The sequence below is a fragment of the Halichoeres trimaculatus genome, unplaced genomic scaffold, assembly GCF_033239565.1.
Source record: "Halichoeres trimaculatus isolate MK-OKI-2021-1 unplaced genomic scaffold, fHalTri1.1 fHalTri1_scaffold_13, whole genome shotgun sequence".
Classification (NCBI taxonomy): Eukaryota; Metazoa; Chordata; class Actinopteri; order Labriformes; family Labridae; genus Halichoeres; species Halichoeres trimaculatus.
In genome coordinates, this window is record NW_027437191.1 from 22781517 (window position 1) to 22803793 (window position 22277).

The window sequence follows — 22277 nt, forward strand, 5'->3', positions numbered from 1 at the left end:
ACGTACCCAGCCCAACGCTGCTGTTCTCCAGCAGGTAGCTCAGGTGGTCAAACATGGCCTTCTGGTTCTGGCGGCTGATGCGACAGAAGTAGCACAAGAAACGACAGCAACTGGCCACCATCTTTGGGAAGGCGATCTCCTGTAGAGAAGAATTAAAGACAAATGCAAGGACGTGATCAACTTAAAAGTAAAGTTGTTTTTTTTCCATCAAAGGCTGCAGTCTAGCTGTCCCTTTAAAGGGTTTCATCTGCAGTTATTTCATGTCCAGCCTTCTTGCCAAGAGTCCAAAAAAATATTTTATTCTTGATAGATTTTGGACTTTTTATGCCTTTATTCAGAGAAGACAGGACAGTGGATAGAGAAGGAAAGAAGGTGAGACGTGCCGTAAAGGTGCCATAGATTGGATTGGAAACCCCTGCTACGCATTCAAGGACTAGCCCTATAGGATGCTAAACCTAGACCACTTGGCTATTACTGTACCTCCAAATGAATCTGTAACGAGGTTTCCTCCTGATTTATGAGTTGATTCGAATTTTACCCTGACTGTAACAAAAGGTGAAAACAAGATAAAATTGCTGTTTTTTCCTCCTCTCTAGCTCATGACCAACTATATCTCCTGACTTTTGTTGCACAACCTCCTCAGAACAATCAAGATACAATGGTTTTATTTGATTCTAATGCATTTAGTTTCTTGTATTTATTTGACTGACTTTATGGTATTCATTAGATCTTATATTGATTTGATTGCACTAAATTCATTTTTACTTTTAAGTGTTTTACATGACTATTCCCACATGTTGCTGTTATTTAATGTTCCTCTGTTCTGTTTGTGGAGCACTTTTGTGCTTTGTAAATGAAGGTGAGTTCAAGTAGTTCAAGTTGAAGAAGAAAGAAGAAAGAAGAAAAATGGAAATAGGTGTCTAATCTTTTTAAATCTTTATATTTCTATGCTTTTATACAACAATTCAGAGAATCAAGTTGTAATCAATTACCACTTTTCTGCAACTTTTAGTGCTTTAAAATGATTGAAAACAATACAAAAAGTCCAGGTGTTACTTAAAACAAAAACTAAGTTTGAAGCAGAGACTGGGACTTTAATATATTGAAGCAGTAAAATATTTTTATTTTTTGTGAAGTAACGTGGCGATGACCAGCTTTTTGAGTCTAAATGGATATCTGCAGAGAAACTAACAAGAAGTTATAAATATAAAGTCTTTAAAAGATTTAGATTGATAGACTAGATTTGGAAATTGGAGAGTAATCGTGACTGTCATGCAAATACAGATGCAGACCAAAACGGTTTATATGATCAGTATTTTTTTCCCACATTACCACTGGCATTCATCCTGTCTCTAAATACCCCAAAGAGAAAAGTAATGGTTTGGAGTAAAAATGATCAAAATGTTCTCTATAAGAGGGACCACCACTGCTTGGTGCTTGAGTTAGCAGTTTTATCTTGCCTTATTTCACCATTGATCCCTGATTTTAACTCTCACTTAAAAGGTTTGTTTATTTTTGTTGTATCAGACACTCTGGTTTCGATTTTCAGAGATGAAACTGAGCCCTCCCTGAAGAAGTTTTCACAGACGCCCAGGCAGACTTTAATCAGTTTTGATATGCCTGCAGGCTGCAAAGTCTTCAAAGTTTGTCTCTGATAAAAGCTTTAAGTGTTTTTCATAAACAAAATTTATTTTCTGTTTGCACATGACACCTGGAAAATCATTTCACCTTCACGCTTTAATGCCTTCACGTCTGTGTCATCCTCGTTTTCTTCGCTCAGGTGTAAGTTCAGTCAGAGCATAAATCTAAGAGTGAAGTGGTTTTTGGCTCATGAAGGAGATAAAAGTAAACTGCCAGAGGATTGGAGGATAAATAAATACCAGAGGGAGATAGATCCTCATCTAACCTGCAGCAAATTGCATTCTGCAAATATGAATGGCTTCAAAATCTCACTCATCATCAGAGTTGTGGCTTTAACTGTTTGACTTTAAATCATGGGAGACGCTCCTGATGCATCATGACTTGAAGGATTTATTAAAAGTCTTGACAGAAAATAAACTTTGGAACTATTTTTGTATTCAGTGCCCATCGTAAACCTTGATGATTTTATTCAATCGAATTTTATTTTGTAAATACAACACCATAAAATCCCTGACCTATCTGAATTATGCTCCATTTTATATCTCAAATACTGCAAACCTGATAAAATTTACAAGCCATGTCGATGCCGCTTTATAAGGCTAAAGTTAGCAAAGCGATCGTATCAAGTAGCAGTGCAGCGGTCTGGAATCTGTCTCTGAGAAGGCGTGATCAGACTGCAGGAGTCAGACGTGAAGGCCTGAATGTCTCACTGAGGTCTTACTGTCTGAGGTTGGGCTCATGCTTGGCATGGGTCGTGACATTAAATCAGCCCGGTCTCTTCCAGCTTCTGTCAGCACTGCCCGAAAAGGCGAGGCTGCAGAGGCCTCTCTCTGACCTCTTCATTCCTGCCTGGAGCAGCTCTGTTACCCTCTTTGTGGTTTTTCTGTGTTGATTTTGGCCTGCTTCTCCTACTTGGGGTTCAATTTTTTTTTTTGTTATCAGGATACAAGCATAAAAAGTCGAGACTCCATCAGTGCTTGTCATTAAATAATTTGATAAAAACCTTTCCAATCAAACTTAAAACTGAAAATAATATCGCACACATTAATATTTGTTTCTGAGGACCTTTGGTTCAAGTTCAGTTCTCAGCTTCTTTAAATCCAGGTTGAAGAGTCACCCTTTAACAGCTGCTTTTATGATTGCCGTACCAAGATCAACCGAACTGGACCACTTTGTGGAAGCATGGCTTTAACAGCCTCCAGCTGAAAAATGATCCCCTTGAGTAGAAACAGAAATTCTACAAGTTCTTTAAAAGTTAAAGTCACTTTAAGTGTTTAAAAGAAGCTGGAAGGACATGAGGAAAAACAGCTAAAGCTAACACTTCAAGGGTAAAATAAATCTAGATTTCCATTAGACAGCGATCAGTCCCAGACAAAGTGTCACATGTGTAGAAAAATACACATGTGGACCTTAGGTTAAAATGGTTCGTCAACTTTTAATGTTCTGTCATAACATCAAGTCTCAAAAGCTTAAGTAAAATGTCTCTTTACCTGTGACTTGTCTCCTCCAAGCACGTTCACCATGACCTCCATGACGGTCTCGTGCATACCCAGAACTCTCATCAGGTTGGGGTGTTGGTAGAAAACCTTGTTGTTCATGATGTCACTGGAGACATTAGATTAAGAGTACATCAAAGAAAGAAGCAACCACTGATGTTAAAACAAGATGAGAGGAAAAAGGGACACCACTTACCCTAGTCCATCAATCATGAGCTTCTCCTCCTCTTTGCCCATCCGAACAGACAGCAGAGACCTGATCTGACCCAGAGAGGCCAGCAGATTGATGGCGTCCTGCACAGACGCGGCACTGATGGTGTAGGATTTTTTCATGGCTCGCAGCAGCTCCCCGATGCCGTCGTACTGCCTCCTGAGGAGGCTGAACATCACTCTGACCAGCTCTGGGTCCTGGATGTGAGACTCCTGAGCCCAGCTGGTGATGGTCTGAGAGATGAGCTCCTTCAAGTTGGCTGGAGGGATGAGAGCTCAATGTTAATTCAGTGAATAATGATATAAGGGTATATGGTTAGCAAAGCTTTGTGGAATGAACATATTTCATGAGCTCTATCTTTCTATCTTCAAGTATATCAGGGGCATCCTGCAGCTTTTAACTGGTGTTTGTTGTTAAGGTCACAACTTTTATTTTAACTTACTGATTTATCTAAAAGTAAAAGGATACTAAAACAAAGTTAAACCCGGGATCATAAAGCCTAAAGGATGCCATATTGGTTCATGGAGTGTGTGACTGACCACTCTCACCCTGTTTCCTGCTCTATCCACTGTTTTTTTCTATCCCATTAAAGGCATAAAAAGATCAAAACTAACTTAAAAATATCCAAGAATGTAACTTTGCAGGGTGCCAGTATGGCCTTGTGGTACGTCACCTGCCCTTCAAGCAGTCACTTCATGTTTCAGTCAAATGTGTGGCCTCTTTTCCAAGTTATTTTCCACTACCTCCCTTTTTCTTCTCCATCTACAGTCCTGTCCTCCGGTTGAAGGCAGAAAATGTCTGAAAAATTACTTACAAAAAAAAAGGACCCTGAAGTCCCACCAAATCACCGGGCTGTACGCTGTCATCTGTGCTTGTTTACATCTGGGTAGTAGAGATTGTAACATCATAGCAGTAGCCATTAACTGAAGTCCCAGAGCTGGATAATGGAGGACTGCTGCACTATAGCTTGATTTAACAAATGTGAAATTCTGAGCTTTTAATAATAAAACTGCTGTCTTTGAGCACATAATTTAAGTCTTGGAACCACATATCATAATAGTTAAAGCATAAAGAGAAAATTTAACTCAATTTTTCACAAATCTTACAGATATTTCTGGAAGTGTTGAACACATGACCTGGCAAATTCACACCATAATCACTGCCTGTATTCAAATTTTCTCTAGGGCTAATCAAATCCTGGGAGAGAACCAGACTCTTCATCCCAGAAATGTTCCACTAAATGAAACAGCTACTTTCTGCTAATGTTTGGTGCAGAGAAGGTAGAGTGTTTCAAAGCTTATTGTGACAAACCAGCTGCCTGATGGGCTTAAAAACAACAAACACAAAGAGAGCAGAGAGAGTTAAGTGCACACAATGAGTGAGATGAAACTCATCGCTGAGCTCCATAAAAGACGAGGAGCGGCTTTTGTTAGGTGATGTTCTCTGTGGATTTATCACTAAAAGTGACCTGTTTCACATCTATATTTAAAAATTTACTGCAAATGCAATTTGGATTTTACTTACATCGTATAAAGTGACTTCAGTGCTTCCTCTTTCAATGTCATTTTTTACATACTGACACAGAAAGCTTTATACAGAATGAGGCGTGTAGTTATGGAGCAGCAGCAAACATCCTTCTGCTGCTTTTCTAACAAACTGGAGCTCATTAGAACTTTGCAGGGTGATAAAACAGCAGACCGTGACTCCATTAACTTTGTTTGTCTGAGCAAAAATATCACAACAGGTGTGGAGCGGCAAGGCAAAATGAAAGATAGCGATCGATTCTGGTTTGTTTTTCTTCTTCTGCACATTTCCATCCTCACAGACTTGCATTCAGTATAAAAAAAGATGAAACCTGAGGATACTGAAAAACTTGTGGAACAACAGCCTCTCTGCTGTTTACACTTATTAGAATGCAAGTCCTGCAGAGCCAGAAACAAATTTACATTTTGTTCATATGAAAATAAATATGCTGAGGCCGGCTTGTGCTGCAAGATGCGCTGCTGCATCCGGAACACAATTTCACACCTCTAAACAAAGGTTGATAGTGTTCCTCATTCTAAATCAGAGATAGCACAAAGCTACTCATACTTTGCATATAGTTTTCAGGATCACTTTTGCTGTTATGTGGTATAACTGCTGCACGGCCTGAACATCCTGGATACCAACACAAATGCTCTCTCAGCAACTTGTCATAACTTTGAGACAGTTTAAGAAAAAAGTGGAGCTGTTGAGTATCCATTAATTCGGAATATGTGTAACTTGTAGCATCGGAGGTAAAAGACGACATCAAGGCCCAACTGATTTGTTTGATCCTTGTCATTTTTTCCTATCAGCAAATTGAATCCATGCCTCAGAGAAAACTGCTGAGTCCAGCAAAGATTCACCGCATGAACTTTTTAAAGAGGGTCAGAAGAAAAGTGAGATCACATCCAGAGGGTGGGGAATTTTCTTCAACCTTATTGTTGATGTAGTCAATAAAAACAACAAATTTCATTTAAGACAGTTAGTTGGTGAAATTGTCACATTTTCATCACAGACCATATAATAAATAGGTGTAGATACTGTGATATCTCTCATCTGTTTCTGAAGCTTATTGTCAGCAGGGGCTATACTGGAAATGAGGCAGGAAGCTGACCTGTCACTCAGTCTAGCTGTGCCACTTGGATAAACCGATGATATCAATATCTTCTAAACTACATGAGATACTATGACTCAAGATGTTTTTCAACCAGGCTGAAAATATGTTTTTAATGCTGTATAAGTCTGTCCCTTTAGGCTTGGTTTTTACATAGTTTCTGAAATTTCTAACTGCAGTTTTTAACACCTCAGCATGGTTTCATTTCTCACAGCTGGAGCTTGTCGCATGGCTTTCATTTCATTTATAAATTAAACATTGTTTCCACGCGTTAACTTACTTGAAAGTCTGACATCACGTCTTTACTATGTCTGCTGAGACAGGCATGTGCAAAAACAACTGGGAAGAATCAGATAAATAAAAGCTTGCAGTGTGATGATGCATGACTGGTTTGTCCTAAAACTTCTAAAGTCCAGGGCCCGTTAGCATGTCCAGTCTTTGCACAACAAGGGTGATTATTCACGACATATCGTAGTTAGCTGCATGCATGTCAGCCAAAAATTGGCTGACTGACTAATCACACCCTGAAAGTGAGGCAGGTGCAGAATGTCATATGCCGGGGGAACTTCCTGAAAAACCTCTATCCAATAAATTCAAATACTGCATGCATACTTTTTTGAAGGTCCCAGACACAGCAAAGAGTCAAAGTTTTAAAACTGACAGCAACGAGCCCTACTGGTTCGACACTTCAGTGCTTCCCTTATCTCATTTAACTGAAAAATATTATGCCTCCTAAATTTGAATTTGCTGTTTATCTTGAAGTCATCAAATGATTAACAGTAACATATGAGTAGAATGTCCGCCATCTTTAAACCAGTCTAAAAGGTGTGGTATTCCTGCTGTTCATGTCTATATTGATGGGGTCTATCTCCAACACATTCAATTCTTTGTTTGGGTGTTTACCTGGCTCATGCATACAAATGGTCCATTTTCATTGCTAACGGCTGGACATGCATACGAGCCTAGGGACATTTCATTATCAATGCTTTAGAGGAAGAGTTGTCTGCAAAATTTGTAAAGCAGATCTCATATTATGTGAACATGATGATAATGCACAAGCACTGGAAGAGAAAGCCTGCAGGATGTCTCTTTTTTAAAAAAATAAAATGATATTTACCATAACAGTCCAAAGTGAGAGTCACACAGTGATTTTAATTATAGTTTCAGTCCCAGACTTTAAAATCTTTCTGCTTCATTTTATCTATCTTATCTTCCGCTCCAATCCAGGAAGTAGTGGAGCTGAGTCATACCATGTCAGTGTAGCTGTGACATTTCACCGGGGGTTCCCAAACTTTTCAGCCTGAGACCCCCAAAATACTGATGCAGGACACCAGAACAGAAAAAAGTATATAGATCAAACACTTCCTGTTTGCACTGTTTTAATTCAAATTTAACACCTATTTTTTATATTTTAAAACCATGGCTGAAATATGCGCTTATAGTTTCAATTTCGTGAGGCATCTGGCGCCCCCCCCCCATCAGGAGATCCTGACCCCGCTTTGGGAACCACGATGTAACCAAACCATCTGTTCTACACTAACACTGAGTCTAAAAGACAAAATAAAAGTGAGGCTGGAGCTTAGATTTCTGACAGTGGAGTAATGTTGGAAAAACTTGTAGCTGAATGTGAGCTGTTAACTAATTGTACTATTCATCAACTAAAAGGCTGATTAACACTTTTAATTACTGTTAACTTACTGCCCATAAAAGTTGTGCTCTGGAGACACGGTCGTTTCTACAGTACATGGAGGGGGAGTTTTCAATGAAAATTTACAACTATCTTTACTCTTTTATCTGGACTGGCAGGGCTTAATTAGGTATTCATAATCCTTCACTGTTAAATAATGCATACAGTTGATTAAAGAAACGTCAGCTTTAATGGGGCAGTCTAAGCTGGTTACGGGAGAAAGCTAATTAATTTATTTCTACATGTAGTTTCCACAAATTGAAGTCCTACTTCTGTGTAATGTGTCAGCGCTAAAGCAACGGCAAGAGTGCGTTTGAAAAACTCAAAGAGAAACTTGGCAAAGAATCAAAATAGCAACTGAAAAACTCTTCTTCTCTCGTTTGTCTTCATGTTTTAGGTGAAGCTCATCAGCTTGTTTAATTAAGCTGATTAACTGGAATGACTCTCATAGTAATGGGTTGTATCCACATTGTCTTGGTTGGATGAACTTATCGGGACTTTCTTTGGTTTAGAATGTCATTAAATTAACGTTATATGATCAATATCACTCCTGCACCGCTCTGCCTCACACACGCTGACATGAGCATCATGCACTCATCACTGAGCATAACCTTGATGCTAAAATGATGCAGTTAGAAGCTAATTGATGCTTTTGTAAGCAAAACAAAAGATGCTAAATGGTGACGACTGCTGGCAGCCTCTCTTTCCCTCCATTAGGCAAACTGATCTGAACCTCACCATTTCAGGGACAGCTGAATGACATTCAGGAGACAAAGCTGTGAGGTCTGTTCTCCATGCAGCCCAAAAAGGTTTTCATTCATTATTTAAAGGATCTACGAGGACAGAATCAGTGGTGTTTTACTGGGACAAAGACTCTGCTTCCCATGAGCACTTGTGCACATACTGTGGTGAATAACTCTTGACAAGATGTGTTTGTTTTGGAAATGAATGGAGATGAGTACTTTTGTTGACTCTACTTTTCTGTGTTCAAGACAACTTTTGACTGGATACAACACCACGAGGTAACATATTTAGTAACAGTTACATAGAGCTACAGCTTGAAAATTAACTAGTCAGTTTGAATCTTAGTTTGTACCCAGCTATATAGCTCTACTCACAGCCCAGTGCTCTGAGAAATGTCTGTAATGTGCAATGTTAGTGAATCCTGGTTATGTCCTCCTACTATGTTGCTGATCTACCAACACTAACCTCAGCAGGCAGAGCTAAAGTAACCTGACTCTTCGTTTTATCATTAAGCTTGTGTTTAAGCCTTTAGCTTATATTGTAGCTTTGAGCCTGTGTCTAGCCTTAAGCCCCATATAATGATTAGCCTTTAGTTTGTGTTGTAGCCTTTAGCTTCTTTTTTTAGCCTTTAGCTTCTTTTTAAGCCTTTAGCTTATGTTTTAGCCTGGAGCTTGTGTTTTAGCCTTTCAGCCTTTAGCCCATTTTTTAGCCTTTAGCTCATTTTTTAGCCTTAAGTTTTTTTCATTAGCCTGTCTTTTACCTTTTAGCTTGTGTTAAAGCCTTTAGCCTTTGTTTAGCGTTTAGCTCTTGTTTCAGCCTTTAGGTTATGTTTTAGACAGTAGCTCATATTTTGGACTTTCTCTTGTGTTAGAGCCTTTAGCCTGCGTTGTAGCCTTTAGCTCCTTTTTTTGTACCTTTAGCTTGTTATTTTAGCCTTTAGCTCATGTTTTAGCCTGAAGCTTGTGTTTTAGCCCTTACCCAATTTTTTAACCTCTAGATCATGTTTTGGCTTTTAGCTTACGTTTCAGCCTTTAGCTTTTCCTTTAGCCTTTAGCCCGTGTTTTGACCTTTAGCCTGCATTTAAGCCCTTAGTTTGTGATTTAGGAATTAGCTTCTTTTTTAGCCTTTAGATTGTTTTTAAGCATTAAGATCATGTTTTAGCCTGAAGCTTGTGTTTAAGCCTTTCGCCCATTTTTTAGCCTTTAGCTCATGTTTTGCCCTTTAATCTTGGTTTTAGCTTATAGCTTGTATTCTATCACTCTCTTATTTAGCTCTCCTCATCTGTTGTGTCCTATTTCTGTCTGACAGTTAGGCTACTGTGTCCACCATTAATACAAAATGAATCACAGAAATCATTTTCAGCAGAGAAGAAACAGATCTTTCTTCTCACCACTAAACCTGCCGACAACAAAAACTATCACTGCTCTTTGAATGTTTAGCTCAAACACTGGGACACATGTAGCAAACAGAAGGTCAGTTTCAGGCAGACTATTAATGAGAAACTGTACAGATAGAAAAGAGGAGGAAGGCAAAGAGCAAGTGGCCCTGAAGGCAAAATTTTATAGATTCACATCTGCTCTTGCTTGTCTCTTACACCGACGCACATGGGAGTCATCACAGAGAAGAAGAGCCACCCTGTCTGCAAACTAATCTGCAGATTCTTGTGTATCTTAATGCAGAGTACATGGTCAGTTGTCAATACTGTTCTTTGTTTTACAGTTACCTTTAACAGAAGAAATCTAAGCTGTATCTGCCCTGTTCAGCAAAGCAGAATTCAAACATTGACCGAAGTTTTTTTCCAAGTGTGACAAATTTGAAGCTTTATGAAGAGCTTACCATAAAGACAGAAAAAACTCAGAAAGATCATTTTTGAAATCTCAGATTGAGTCACAAGTCGGAAGAAACTATTATATATTAATAACAGTCTAACTTATTCATTCGGGTCTGTCGGGATCGTCTTGAGTCACTTCTTTTGTCCACTCATGAATCTGTTCACAGTAAGAGAGGCTGGAGTCTGGCATTAAAATTTACAGCAGCATCTGTCCATTAGTCTTCTGTTCTCTGACACAGAACATGGCCAAGCTCTCTGCTTGGGGATGAATATTGAAACCACAGCGTCCAGGTGGAGAAAAGAAAAACCTGTCCAACTAGCTGGGAGCTGAGTAGCTTCCCATGTTCTGTTCCAGTTATGGAGGATAAATCTGGACCACTGACAAAGTTTTCTCATACCTTCAGTAAGTGTTGTAAATTAATAATGAGATCCATCAAAGAAGGATGAAAGATTTCAGAGTTGATTATGAAATATTTGTTCTTTTTCATGCAAACTTTCAGAAATTAGAGTTATATTTATACTTTGTCATCAAACACGAAGATCAAAGTGAGTCTGCTGCTTAATTGGTTACCATTGTGTTGTATTTCATATTTAGTCAGAGTGACTTACTTGGAGCAGCCTGTTCCTGCTCCGTGGGCTCCTCCTCAGTCTTCTGAGGCGGACCTTTGATCTTGTAGAGTAAGGCGAGGAGACGGCCTTTTATCGAGGTGTCCTGCTCTTCTTCCTCCTCTTCAATCGGGATCCCTGCAGAGGAAAAATACAGCGATGTGCCTCAAAGTTAGTGGGAGTGCTCTTCTGCTATTTCAAAAAGGATCATGCTCAAAACAGTTTAATCTCCAGACAAAACACTGTTATCAAACTACACTGTAGTTCACAAACTGTAGAATGTTAGTGGATTAATTTCTGATAGAGATAAAGTCAAAGACAGTGCAACTGGAATTATCCACATTCACAGACAGGTAAATAACATACTTCATTTAACAACTATAACACCAAAATCTTTCTGATTCTTATGGTAAAAGACATTAATTTAGTAGAAGGCTACTATATCTATATAAACAACCATTTTCCCCACACATTTGCAACTTTTTCAACAGAAGATTTGCGACTTTGTTTTCTTCTTTTTTGGGTTTCTACACATGCTATAACAGATTAGACTACAAATATGCAAAGACAAAGGGGTAGGACTAGAAACGTTTCTGACTTCATCCTACACCCTTTCAAACAATATATAAAGATCTAAGTTATTGGAGTTGTTTCTTTAATTGTTTTTTTCTTTTTTCTTTTTTTTTTTAATTTCTGCTTAAACACATTGTGCATCTTATTTATCTCTGTTCTGTTTTATTGTTTTGTTGTGATATGTCTTCAACCTGTTTGAATACACAAACAAATGAAATGAGAAATGAAACAAACTTTTTGCATTATTTTGTTGCTTTACAACCTCAAAAGTATTGCAAGATTTTTTGCATAACTTGCAAATTAATCCTTTAAATGTGCAACATTTGGTCACTCAGGAATTGCAACTTTTTGACAAAATTGCCCACATATTTTCAGAAAACCTGAAACTTTTTTTTATTCAAAATTGCAACACTTTTTTGAGATAATTTGCAACAGCCTGCAAAAATGTGCAATTCACACAAATATGAAACTTTTGTCAATATTTTAGAAATGTTTTTTTTCCCACAGAATTAGCAGCCTTTTTTTAAATAGGCAACTATTTTATTTAAATTTGCACATTTCATCTCGCCAATCTGTGAGTCATAATTTTTTTCCTCTCCCCTCTGTTTCATATAATTTTATAAAAAATATTTTTATAAGGAGCTGAAATGTACCACAGTGCAGCCGTAATTCTTCATGGAAGGCGTTTAACTCATCCTGGATCTCCTCGGGACACGGACAGTCCTCCCCAGCACTGAAATTCAACAGGATGTTGATCTGCGGGAATCAAACATACTAAACTTCAGAGCAGCAGTAGAAAGGAAGAGAATACAGAAATGTGTTGTCATGGAGCGGGAGGGAGGAAAGAAGGGAGGGAGGAATAAGCAAAAGCGTATGAGGGATGAATAAGGGGAGGGCACACAGAGAGGAGAGCGCCATTGTTATTCTGAGTCACACTCAACAACAGAAACACTGTGAGGTCTCCTGCAGTGGGTCTCAAACGGGTTTTCAGACAGAATCTGTTAGAGGTGCAGGAGGAAACCGTCTGACAGGTGATAATTTAAACCTTTACAGTAGTTCTAGATCACATAACCCAGATGAATTATTCCAGGTCTGCTGTGTTTGCTGTATGTGACGAGCTAACATTAAAACAAACTAAATATACATGAGATCCTGCCTCAGGATGAGTCCAGTTTAGGGGCTCTGATCTATTCCAGGCTGAGCTTTTTAATAAACCATGGACTCAACATACAGCAATCTTGGAGTGCTGCTTTCAGTGTACACCTGCTGCTGACCACAACACTGCTTATTTTCCTGGTTCAGAGATGTGCTCATCTGTAAGGCTCCTCAGCTCAAAGGAAGTGCAATTAAAACCTCCTGAAAAGAGGAATCTTAGCAGTGGAGTCAGTCTGATCATTCCTCCAACTCTCTGCAGAGCTGTGCGTAGAGTTCTACTCAGCACAAAAGCGTCTGATCTGAAAACAAACAGAAAAAAAAAGAAGGAGGAGGAGTACGACCAGGACTGTCTGGCTAATGGGCAGGAAGAATAATGTAGCAGCTCTGGCTGTGAGACACCCTGAGAGGGAGGCGGATGTTAAAAGGGGGGCCTACTCATTAGGATCTGAGCCCCTGGCACTTCAGTGAGCTGACGCAGTCATTACACACAGAGCTGAGAAACACTGAGTCACAAAGCAGCGAGATCACAGGGTCTCGATAAATATTTCAACTGCTGCTATATCTGTGCTGCCTGGGATTTGAGACAGCAGAAAGTAGGAATTGAACAAATTAGAAGAGTGTTTGATAATCAGATGAATAAATGTGATGAACATGAGCTCACTAAGGCATCCTATCTGTTATTCACCGAAAACATATACAATGCAATATTTGAGTAGACTTTTAACTTGTTGAGAGCAAATACAGGACGTGCCAATTAGGTCTACAGCAGAAGAATGAATAAAACATTGATTTAGTCTCAGAGATTCCGCCCACAGGTTTCTGAAGAGGAATTTATGGCAGCTATGGAGGTCTCATCCCCCTGTTCCTATCACCCATACCCACAATTCGCTCCAGTTATGTATAAGTCTTCACTTAAATATCATCAAACAGGTTGTAGCAGTAAGAGGAACCAGTTGGTCAGGCCCAAACATTTTGTTTATCCCCAGGATGTAAACATGACTCACTCTGTGGAAACGGACAATCTAAAACACATCCTAGCAGGATTTCCTCGGGTTTTTGGAGCCAACAAGCAGACATCTGAGAAATTGCATTTTTTGCACTTTCACGTTATTTTGAACCCAGAAGGATGCCTTTGATCCAGGAGATAGTTGCTAATGAAAAAGTTGAAAAAAAAAAAGCTCAAAGAAATGTTGACATTTAGTCTGGATTAAGTGTATTCAGCACCAAAATAAATGTTAACCCTTTATCACTCAAATATCTATGAATCTATGACAGAGGAAAAGAAGAAAGTCTAGATGGCCTGTTTGATATCTACAGACAGAGGATTGGGCCATGAAAAAGTTTACAAAAAAAAGTAAATTCACAAGATTAATCTCATAAATTTATCAGAAAAAAACATAAATGTATGGCTCAATTCCCATGACTTTATGATATTATTTTTATAAATTAACTTTTTTTAAAACCTATTTTTATGGTGTTAATCCTTTGTCCTTGATATCAAACAGGCCATATGGACTTTCTTGTTTTAAATTTTGTCTTTGTTTGAGCCCTGCAAAAAAAGAAGAATTGTGTAAGAAATGGACATAGTCTCCATCACGGCACCCAACTGTTTCCAAGACAAAGTTTCGTAGCACATCAGCTGGGGCAGCCATATTGGAAAAGGAGCAGGCTTTATGGGTGCTTCTCAAAGCTCCAAAGTTCCATCCTTTCTTTCTTCCTTTTGTGTCTTTCACTTTTGTCTTAGTCCCTCCCACCAGTGATGAGTGGGAGAGATGCGAGGAAATGAAGAGAGGAGAGAGGAATGGAGGAAATTTGTTTTTAGAGCAATGGGACATCCTCTTCCCCCTGAGCATCACATGAAGCGACGTGTTTCAGTAATGACTGCATCAGCTGATCGCCACTGGATCATCTGTCAGTCAGCTCTAACAGCTGTTTTTGTGTCTGCACATCTGCGCTGTAATAACTAATAAAACATAAACAGTAACAGAGCTTTGTCTGTTCCTTTAACCTGTGAAACAAACATGTTTACATGAAGAAAACCTGCTCATTGTTTCTGATTTATTTATCCTTTGTCTAGAGCACATTTGATGGTGGACTCTGAAACGTATTTATATAACCTAGTTTATTGTGTCTCAGGAAGATATGTTTTATTATATTTCAGTTTTAAGTATTAATCCTCTATTATATTGATTTGATGATGGTTGAACAACACTTTTTAATCCCAGTTTTATGACCCGCTTCTGAACGATCCTCTGTGCCTGTTTTCAGCTCGTCTTTCCTCTCTCATTGAACCCCGTTGTGTTCTATGAATTTTCATGACGAGAAGTTAGAGCCGCTGAGAGTGATATTCCATATGGGGGCGACTCAGAAACTACTTCCAGTGTCGCGGAGGAGTGAGGAGAGAGGAGGCTGAGACGCACCCTATGTCTCCACACTAACAGCCAAAGGGCGCTCACAAGTCACATGAACTGAGTTGGGTCTCTGATCAGGTGAACTCGCTATCTTGACATCTTTTAAATTGCTGAGTTATTTAAAAAAACTGCCGGAAAGTGAGTGTCGCATCTTCACAGGAATGGTGTTGGAAGATGTTTCTTCTGCGTTTCTTGAGGTGGTTTTCCTGACTCTCTTGGCCAACTTGTCTGGTCTAGGAGCATTCTGGTCTCGGACAAGTCTTGTGTAGTGTCCCAAATACTTTTTGCACTTATTCTTCCTCTTTTGAGAGCATATATGTGTTCCCACTAACAGTACGGAAAAACGAAGTGCACTTTGATTTCTCAGCTGGTCAGAAAGTTGAGTGTGGAATGGTGGACACTTCTCATCCTCAGTGGTCGCCAAACTGGCGATGTAGGGCGAGGAAGGGGAAGGAAAGGATTAAAACGTGGTCGATGGATGTAACAGTTGTGAAAACGATTGTCATTTCCAGTAAGTATGAAGCTACACTTCCCTGTAAGATTTTGTGCACTGTTCAAGTCAGAACAAAGTGTACGCAGTGCACTTCATGTAAGTCTACCAACAGAGGTGTGCGATTTGGGACACAGCATTGGTCTCAGATAGTGTGGTCTTGAGTACATCACAAACAAAAACTCTCATTTATTGGATTAGTTTTTTTTTTCATATTACTCTATCGCATATTTCATTCTTTAAGTCATAACTAATCTCAGTTTTTGGTTGTTAAATGTGTTTTCTGTAACCTCACAGGGTAAGATGGTTATAATGCATTGTTTATCCATAATGGGCGATATATTCAACACAAACCAAATTTCCTCATGGAAGCTTATTATAATGATTTCTAGCAACCATAAACAAGTCTTGAAGGGTCTCCAAACCCCCCTTCTGCCCCCCATCTGCCCTTAGGGACGACTAACAACTCTGTCCTGGTAAATGTCAGCTGCTGGACTCTCAGTCCAAGTTCAATTTAGTCTAACATATGGTCCCACGCACCCTTTGGGAACGCCGGCTGAAAATAAAGTAAAGAAAAAATGAAACCTAAGAGGTCCTCCGAGAACCACAAACCACTGTTCTCCAGTCTGCCTCTCAGTGCGCCAGCCAAGGTCAATACTTTTTTACACCCTGAGGCTCACTCCTGTTTTTCTGTCTGTTTAATACTTCAAAGAACTTGGACCATAAATCACACAGCAGACAGGATGTGAACACTTTCTTCTTACACTCTTCTTGGTCAGAGGTGGGGGTGCTGTACCTGCTCATGTGGAGGGGAACGAAACTCTTTAGTCTTCTTGGCAGTGACGGCGGCGGACATGTTGAGCGCCAGCATCAGCTCGTTGTAGCGGAACTTCTGGTTGAACTGCAGCTTGGAGACAAAGCTGTCGGAGAAGGAGACGATGGACTCGATGCGGTGCTTCAGCTCGCAGTCACAAAAGTAGTGCAGGAGTTCACACATCTGGAAATAAGAGGCTACTTTTAGAAGTTTCTTTTTTTATCTAAAGCATAAATTCAAGGATTTTCGTGAACTAATGTGGAGAAAAATGATTCGTAATGCCATTTCCAAGAGATAATTTGTCTCTATCTCCAAAAAGCAAATATTAAAGCTGTGTTCATTACTTTAAATGTCAAAAGATTGAGGTTATATTAAAGTTTGGTTAATATATTGGAAAACAAGTTCGTGGAATTTGTGCTACTGCGTTTTCATCACCTGGTTTTTGACGGACTCAGGCAGCGACTTCTCCAGCAGACCCTTCACCGGCTGTTTGCTCTCCTTCGTCTCCTCCTCTCCCGCCTCCACAGCCTTCTCCTCATTCTTACTCACTTCCTCCTTGTCTCCTGCCCCCTCATCCCCTTTACCCTCCTCGCCCTCCTTCGCCTCTCCGAACACGTTTGGGTCGATCAGGAGCAGGATCAGTCTCACCTCCTCGCTTGTCAGGACCCCCATGATCAACAGCGTTCCTATCAGCTTCAGGATGGGGACGAACTGGTACTCCAGGCTGCCGCCTACGGGGTCTCTGATGTGCGTACCTCCGCCTTGCACGGCCTCTGTGATCATGCTGATGGCTTTCTCCTTCAGGATGCCAAGAGGGATCTGTGGGCTGTAGAGGTACTGGTGGCGTTTTGTGCTGATGATGCCGACGGGGGAGAAGTTGACCCGAGGTTTCAGTGAGGTGCTCAGGCCCACGCCGGGAAGTGAGTGGCGCTTGGATTCATCTGGGAAGAGCTTGATGGAGCGGGTCTCGTCCGTGACGGGGATGATGAACTCATTGTTCATCATTAGGCGAGCCTCCTTGGCGGTTTCCAGATGGATGCTGATGAGAAGAAGAAGAATCAGTTCAATCATCACACATCTGGAGACTTTTAGCATTAAACTGGAGTCATGCAGGAAATACCGCTCAGCTGTGAGCGTCCTGGTTTAAAGATATTTTCTAAATGAAAAAAATGTACAACTGGTGAGATTTATTGAGCTCCAGAGCACAAATTACCATAATATATCTGTGCGCTATGACAGTGTTGTTGATCAATAGCGATGACTCAGCAATACCCCAACTCGCTGCTGTGAAGCTGGATCCCTAAACCGCCTCTCCTCAGACTTCGAGACAAAACTCTTTACCCACAGCCTCCTCTTTAAACTGCATTTAGAGAATAAATGTTAAATCATGGTACTATGTGACATTCATTACAACTGATTTCATGGCTCTCAAAGCACACAACAAGGTTTAAATGCACTATGAACGATGCTGCAGAATTAAAGGACGTCTCTGGACAAGATTGGTCTTTTTCTGTGCAGATTAATCTCACTGCAGTAACGCCAGACTCTCAAACACAAGCTGGAGTTAGCTGCAGGTATGACATGTCATTATTTTGAATTTTATTATTCCGATACTGTAATTTGCATCATAATTATGGGTTAGGTGTAGTCTGTGGCTCAAGCCTTTTAACATTTTCTTCCTGGGTGGAAGCTTTGTTATAAGTCACAGAATCAGGAAAACTTCTGTTAAGTGTCATCTTTCCATGAAGCCGATACTGACAGCTTATCTCAACAATTAGGCTTGAAACAAGAACAAATAGCGCAGACCTGCTGACCTTAATTTAATGAATTTCCCTTCGGGGATGAATAAAGTATCTTATCTATCTATTTATCTATCTATCTATCTTAAGGGGCTCGTCTTTGCTTGTAAATCATATACAGAGGTAGTCAAAAATTATTAGAGCCTCTGACAGATCTGAAACCTTTACTTGCCTCCAAATCCTGATCACGAAACATGCAGATGTTTGCTCTGAGCTCAACAAATCCAAGATGAAGTGAGTCCTTCTGTTTTTTTCTACTTTAACTTTAATATTTGGTTTGTCCACTGTCTGCAGCAGTTACTGCAGCTCATGTCTCTGGAATAGTGTCAGTATATTTCATGAAAGCTTCAGCACCAATGTGATCACATGACTTCTGCAACTCAAGACAAAGACGTTCCTTTAAATGTACAAAAGATCTGTCCACTTTATTTTACAACTCAACCAAATCTGATGGAAGGGGTTGAGGTCCAGGGGCCAGTCCATCATTTTCAGCGTCCGTTGTATCAGGAAAATGACCTGAATCTGCTTATGTTGGCTCTGTTCTATGGCATATGAAGTGAAACGATATAATGATGACTTTGTAGATATTTCATCTGCTTTTTGGGTAATTTATTGGACAGTTCCACAGAACTGAAATCTCTTAAATATGCCAAGCGTGATAATACTTTTGGCAACCACTGTATCACTGCAGTAAAATGTTTTGCCAACTTCTGCTATTTTCCTTTTTAGTTGCAATAAAGTTGGTCTTATAACATTTTTTATCAGAGTAATGCTTTTTAACGTTGTTACTCTCAGCTTTAAGCAGCCTTCATTCATGTTACAAAATCAGTTTTTCATGTTCAGATAAAATACAGATTTTTGTCCAAACTGTTTAAAAGTAAATATTTTCTAATCCAGCTAAAAGATTCCAATCATATTGTCTCCAATCCCAACGAACATTTCCTCACCTGATGAGGACATTGTAGAAGCCTTCTCTCAGCATGCCAGAGAGGTATTGGTTGTCGATGGTGTACAGCAGCTGTGATTGGTCCAGGTGGCTGCAGAGGGCGTGAGCCACGCGTGTGTTTCCCAGCGCGCAGAGGGCGCAGTACAGCTTCAGCGTGTGGTAGTGGAACTTTCTCAGGTCTTCATGCTCCGATAACTCCAGGATGTCCATGCACCTGAAAATATGAAGATAGTGATCAAACTGTAGTTTCTTGGTGTGTTGGGTCATTACAATAGGTTTTTAAATTGTTGTCTTATTTTGCAGAAATGTTTGAAAACAAATTCATCAGGAAAAACTTACAGTCCCATTTGGACATTTAGAAAAAAGAAGTACAAATGTACAATGTAATCAGTTAAATATTACATCCATATGGCCTCGGCAGTGAGGAACAAACAAACTCAGAGGACCAATCAAAGGTTTTTATATCTATATTGACACATCACAGGATTTTGCGTCGATAATCATTGCCCCCGCCAATGAGGTTATGTTTTTGAGAGAGTTTGTCTGTCTGTTTGTCTGTGATTAACATTACTCAAAAAGTAACAAACAGATCTTGATGAAATTTTCAGGAAATGTTCAAAATGGGATAAGGAAGAAGGGATCAAAGTTTGAAGGTGATCCGGATCACCATCTGGAGCCAGGGTTTTTTAAAGGATTTTTTATCATTGAAGAATAGGGCTGTTTTCACCAAATGTGCCACGCTAAATGGTTGGATTGCTTTGCAAAACAATACAAGACAAGGTCACCATAATTTCTGACAGATGTAAAAGTAGGATCCAGATTCTGAGGATATTCCGGGGATATTCTGGATACTAAGATCCGGTATAGGGATGGGTACCTTTGCCATATAAGATGATTTGGTACCGATTCCTGATACCTGGCAATCGGTATCGATACTCAAATGTAACAATTTTCTGTACTTTTGTGTGTTTATGTGGTAATGAACATCAACTTGTTTAACAATAAAATGTAAATTCTTTTCAATTTAATATATTTATTTTTCAATATATAACCTTGTAATGCTATGCTCATGTCCAGCATGGAAAATCGCCCACTCTTCCACTCCCTCACAGTCACAAGGATGCATCACGTGAAACAGTACCCGTTACTTTTGACAGAATTCAGTTAGTATCAATAAAAGTACGTAATTCAGTTCCCATCACTAATCTGGAAAATGAAATATGTGCTGGGTCATCATAATTTTCAACACCCTCAGGTAACAAATTACCGTACAAATCTGCAGCTAACACCAACTCGTAGCATACAGTCTGCTGAAAGGGAGTATAACATTAAAGTAGGACTAAAGTGTTGCGTGACAATCACAATATGCTTGGCGGGGCCTGCACTCTCTGAGTGCTTTTCTTGTATTAACAATAAAGATGTGTGCAAGAATAGGACTGTTTCTCATCCTTATTCTCTCAAGCAGTTTTTTGTTACAGTGCACCGAACAAGTTTATGAACTGTACATTTCAGGTCTGTACCTGTCATGCTCTAAAAACAAAAGAAAGTACAGTCTGTTCTCTGTCTTATCATTGTCATCCCCCAGCTTCCCTTCTGACCTGTTCTCCTCGGGTATATGAACGGCCATCATCTGCAGCGGCTCCAGGCACTGGACCACCCAGCCGTGTCTCTCGCTGACGCGAGCCGTCTCCACGCTGAGGAAGGTGTTTGGCATGCGGCTCCACAGCACGGCCACGATGGACTGCACGTCCAGGCGAGGTGGGCACTGAGGCACTGGGTTCTTGTGCTCGCTCTTGAATATGGCAGAGGAGAGCGGCATCGCATCCTGGGGGGTAGGGAGAAAAAGAATGTGGGAGGAAAAATAATAAGCCTCGTGTACTTTCAAAAATATGCATTTCCATAACAGTTTTTCTGCTTATACCAACATCTGCTAACATATCAACTTCAAACGCTAAATATTGTGAGATTCGAGAAGAGACAAACCTTTATCTTAACCAATTCAAACTGGAAGAGATTTGCACTGGTGGGGCGGACAAACACAGCAGGGAACAGCTTGGTATTTGGCTCAACCTGGGAGTAAACAAAGAGACATTATGATCGATTTATTCCAGATTTTAAGTGACAAACTGTAGGATTTCAAGGAGTTCTAGGTTCAAAGCCTTCCTTCTGTCTTTCAGAGGGCTTCCACTTCAAAAAACTAGTTTACAGCTAAAGCAAGGATCGACAATTTAAAACAGGAGACAATAAGAGAAATAAAGACAAGAACAAGACTGGAATAAAAAGACTGTCCCTAGGAGTGATTTGGACGTCTAGTCAGGTATTTAATAAGATGAGTTTAAAACCTGGGATCAGCAGGAATTACCGAGCAGATGTCTGTCTTTGTAAAGGCTCTGCTTTTGAAAACAGATGAGGATTGAGCTGTATAATTTCCTAAGCGCATTTCTGCAGCTCTTATTTACCACAGAGAAAATTTGTTTGCATTACCTGAAGGGAAGATAGGATGGGGATCTTTTTCTAAGAGAGCGTGTGGGCCATACAAATATCTCTGAATGTATTCATCATGACGATGCATTTACATCATAAACACGCAAAACTTTTCACTCTCTGGATGTAAGAATAGTGAGCAAACTTTTAACAACTTTCCTTCAGTTTTCTTTTCACAGGATTTGAATACAAAGTGTTGACTGCAGAAGGAAGAAGTAATGAGGTAAAACTGTTGGCCTGACTGCTGAGCTTCACCTTTCATTTACCTGATATGATGTGGGCAGTTCTTTGCCGTTGGCAGTGAAAGATACGAGCCCAGTCGCCAGGTCGATCAGGCAGCCGATCTCCAGGTCAGAGTTGGAGCGGCTGGAGGAAGACGGGCCGGCGGCGTCGGCTCCACACACCATATAGCAGTTACTCCTCTGCACGCTGCAGGGTGGAAAGCACAAAACGAGTCAAGCATCCAAATCTCTATGAGTGAACAGGTCAACAATGGTGCAAAAAAAAAACAGGAGCTGCTGCACAATATTTCCCCCGATGTGTTCATCGATCTCCATTTGACTTCTGACTTTGCCTCGTTTACATTCATTGTAATGCACAGGAGCTCGCTTTTCTATTTACTCTTCTGAATACTGAGCAGGGATGGAGAAAAAGATGGGAAAGTAAAAGTCAATATGTCTGAGTAAATGTCTTTCTAAGGTCAAAGTATGATTTGTGGGAAGTGTGGAGGAGTAGGTGCAGCATTCTGCTC

At 40.0% G+C, this 22277-nt stretch overlaps 1 protein-coding gene across 14 annotated transcripts in view; it reads right to left on the reverse strand.

Annotated features, from left to right (window-relative positions):
• The window catches only part of ryr3 (ryanodine receptor 3), a 140219-nt gene that overhangs the window by 47418 nt on the left and 70524 nt on the right, over nt 1–22277 (reverse strand). For all 14 annotated transcript variants that reach the window (XM_074685746.1, XM_074685738.1, XM_074685747.1 and 11 more), the window contains 11 exons: nt 21793–21955; nt 21026–21112; nt 20641–20867; nt 19044–19256; nt 16733–17336; nt 16280–16480; nt 12081–12183; nt 10858–10992; nt 3334–3607; nt 3132–3246; nt 7–139 (listed from right to left, as the gene is read on the reverse strand). In XM_074685746.1, the coding sequence (XP_074541847.1) occupies nt 7–139; nt 3132–3246; nt 3334–3607; nt 10858–10992; nt 12081–12183; nt 16280–16480; nt 16733–17336; nt 19044–19256; nt 20641–20867; nt 21026–21112; nt 21793–21955 (2255 nt within the window). The remainder of the gene's footprint in view (nt 1–6; nt 140–3131; nt 3247–3333; nt 3608–10857; nt 10993–12080; nt 12184–16279; nt 16481–16732; nt 17337–19043; nt 19257–20640; nt 20868–21025; nt 21113–21792; nt 21956–22277) is intronic.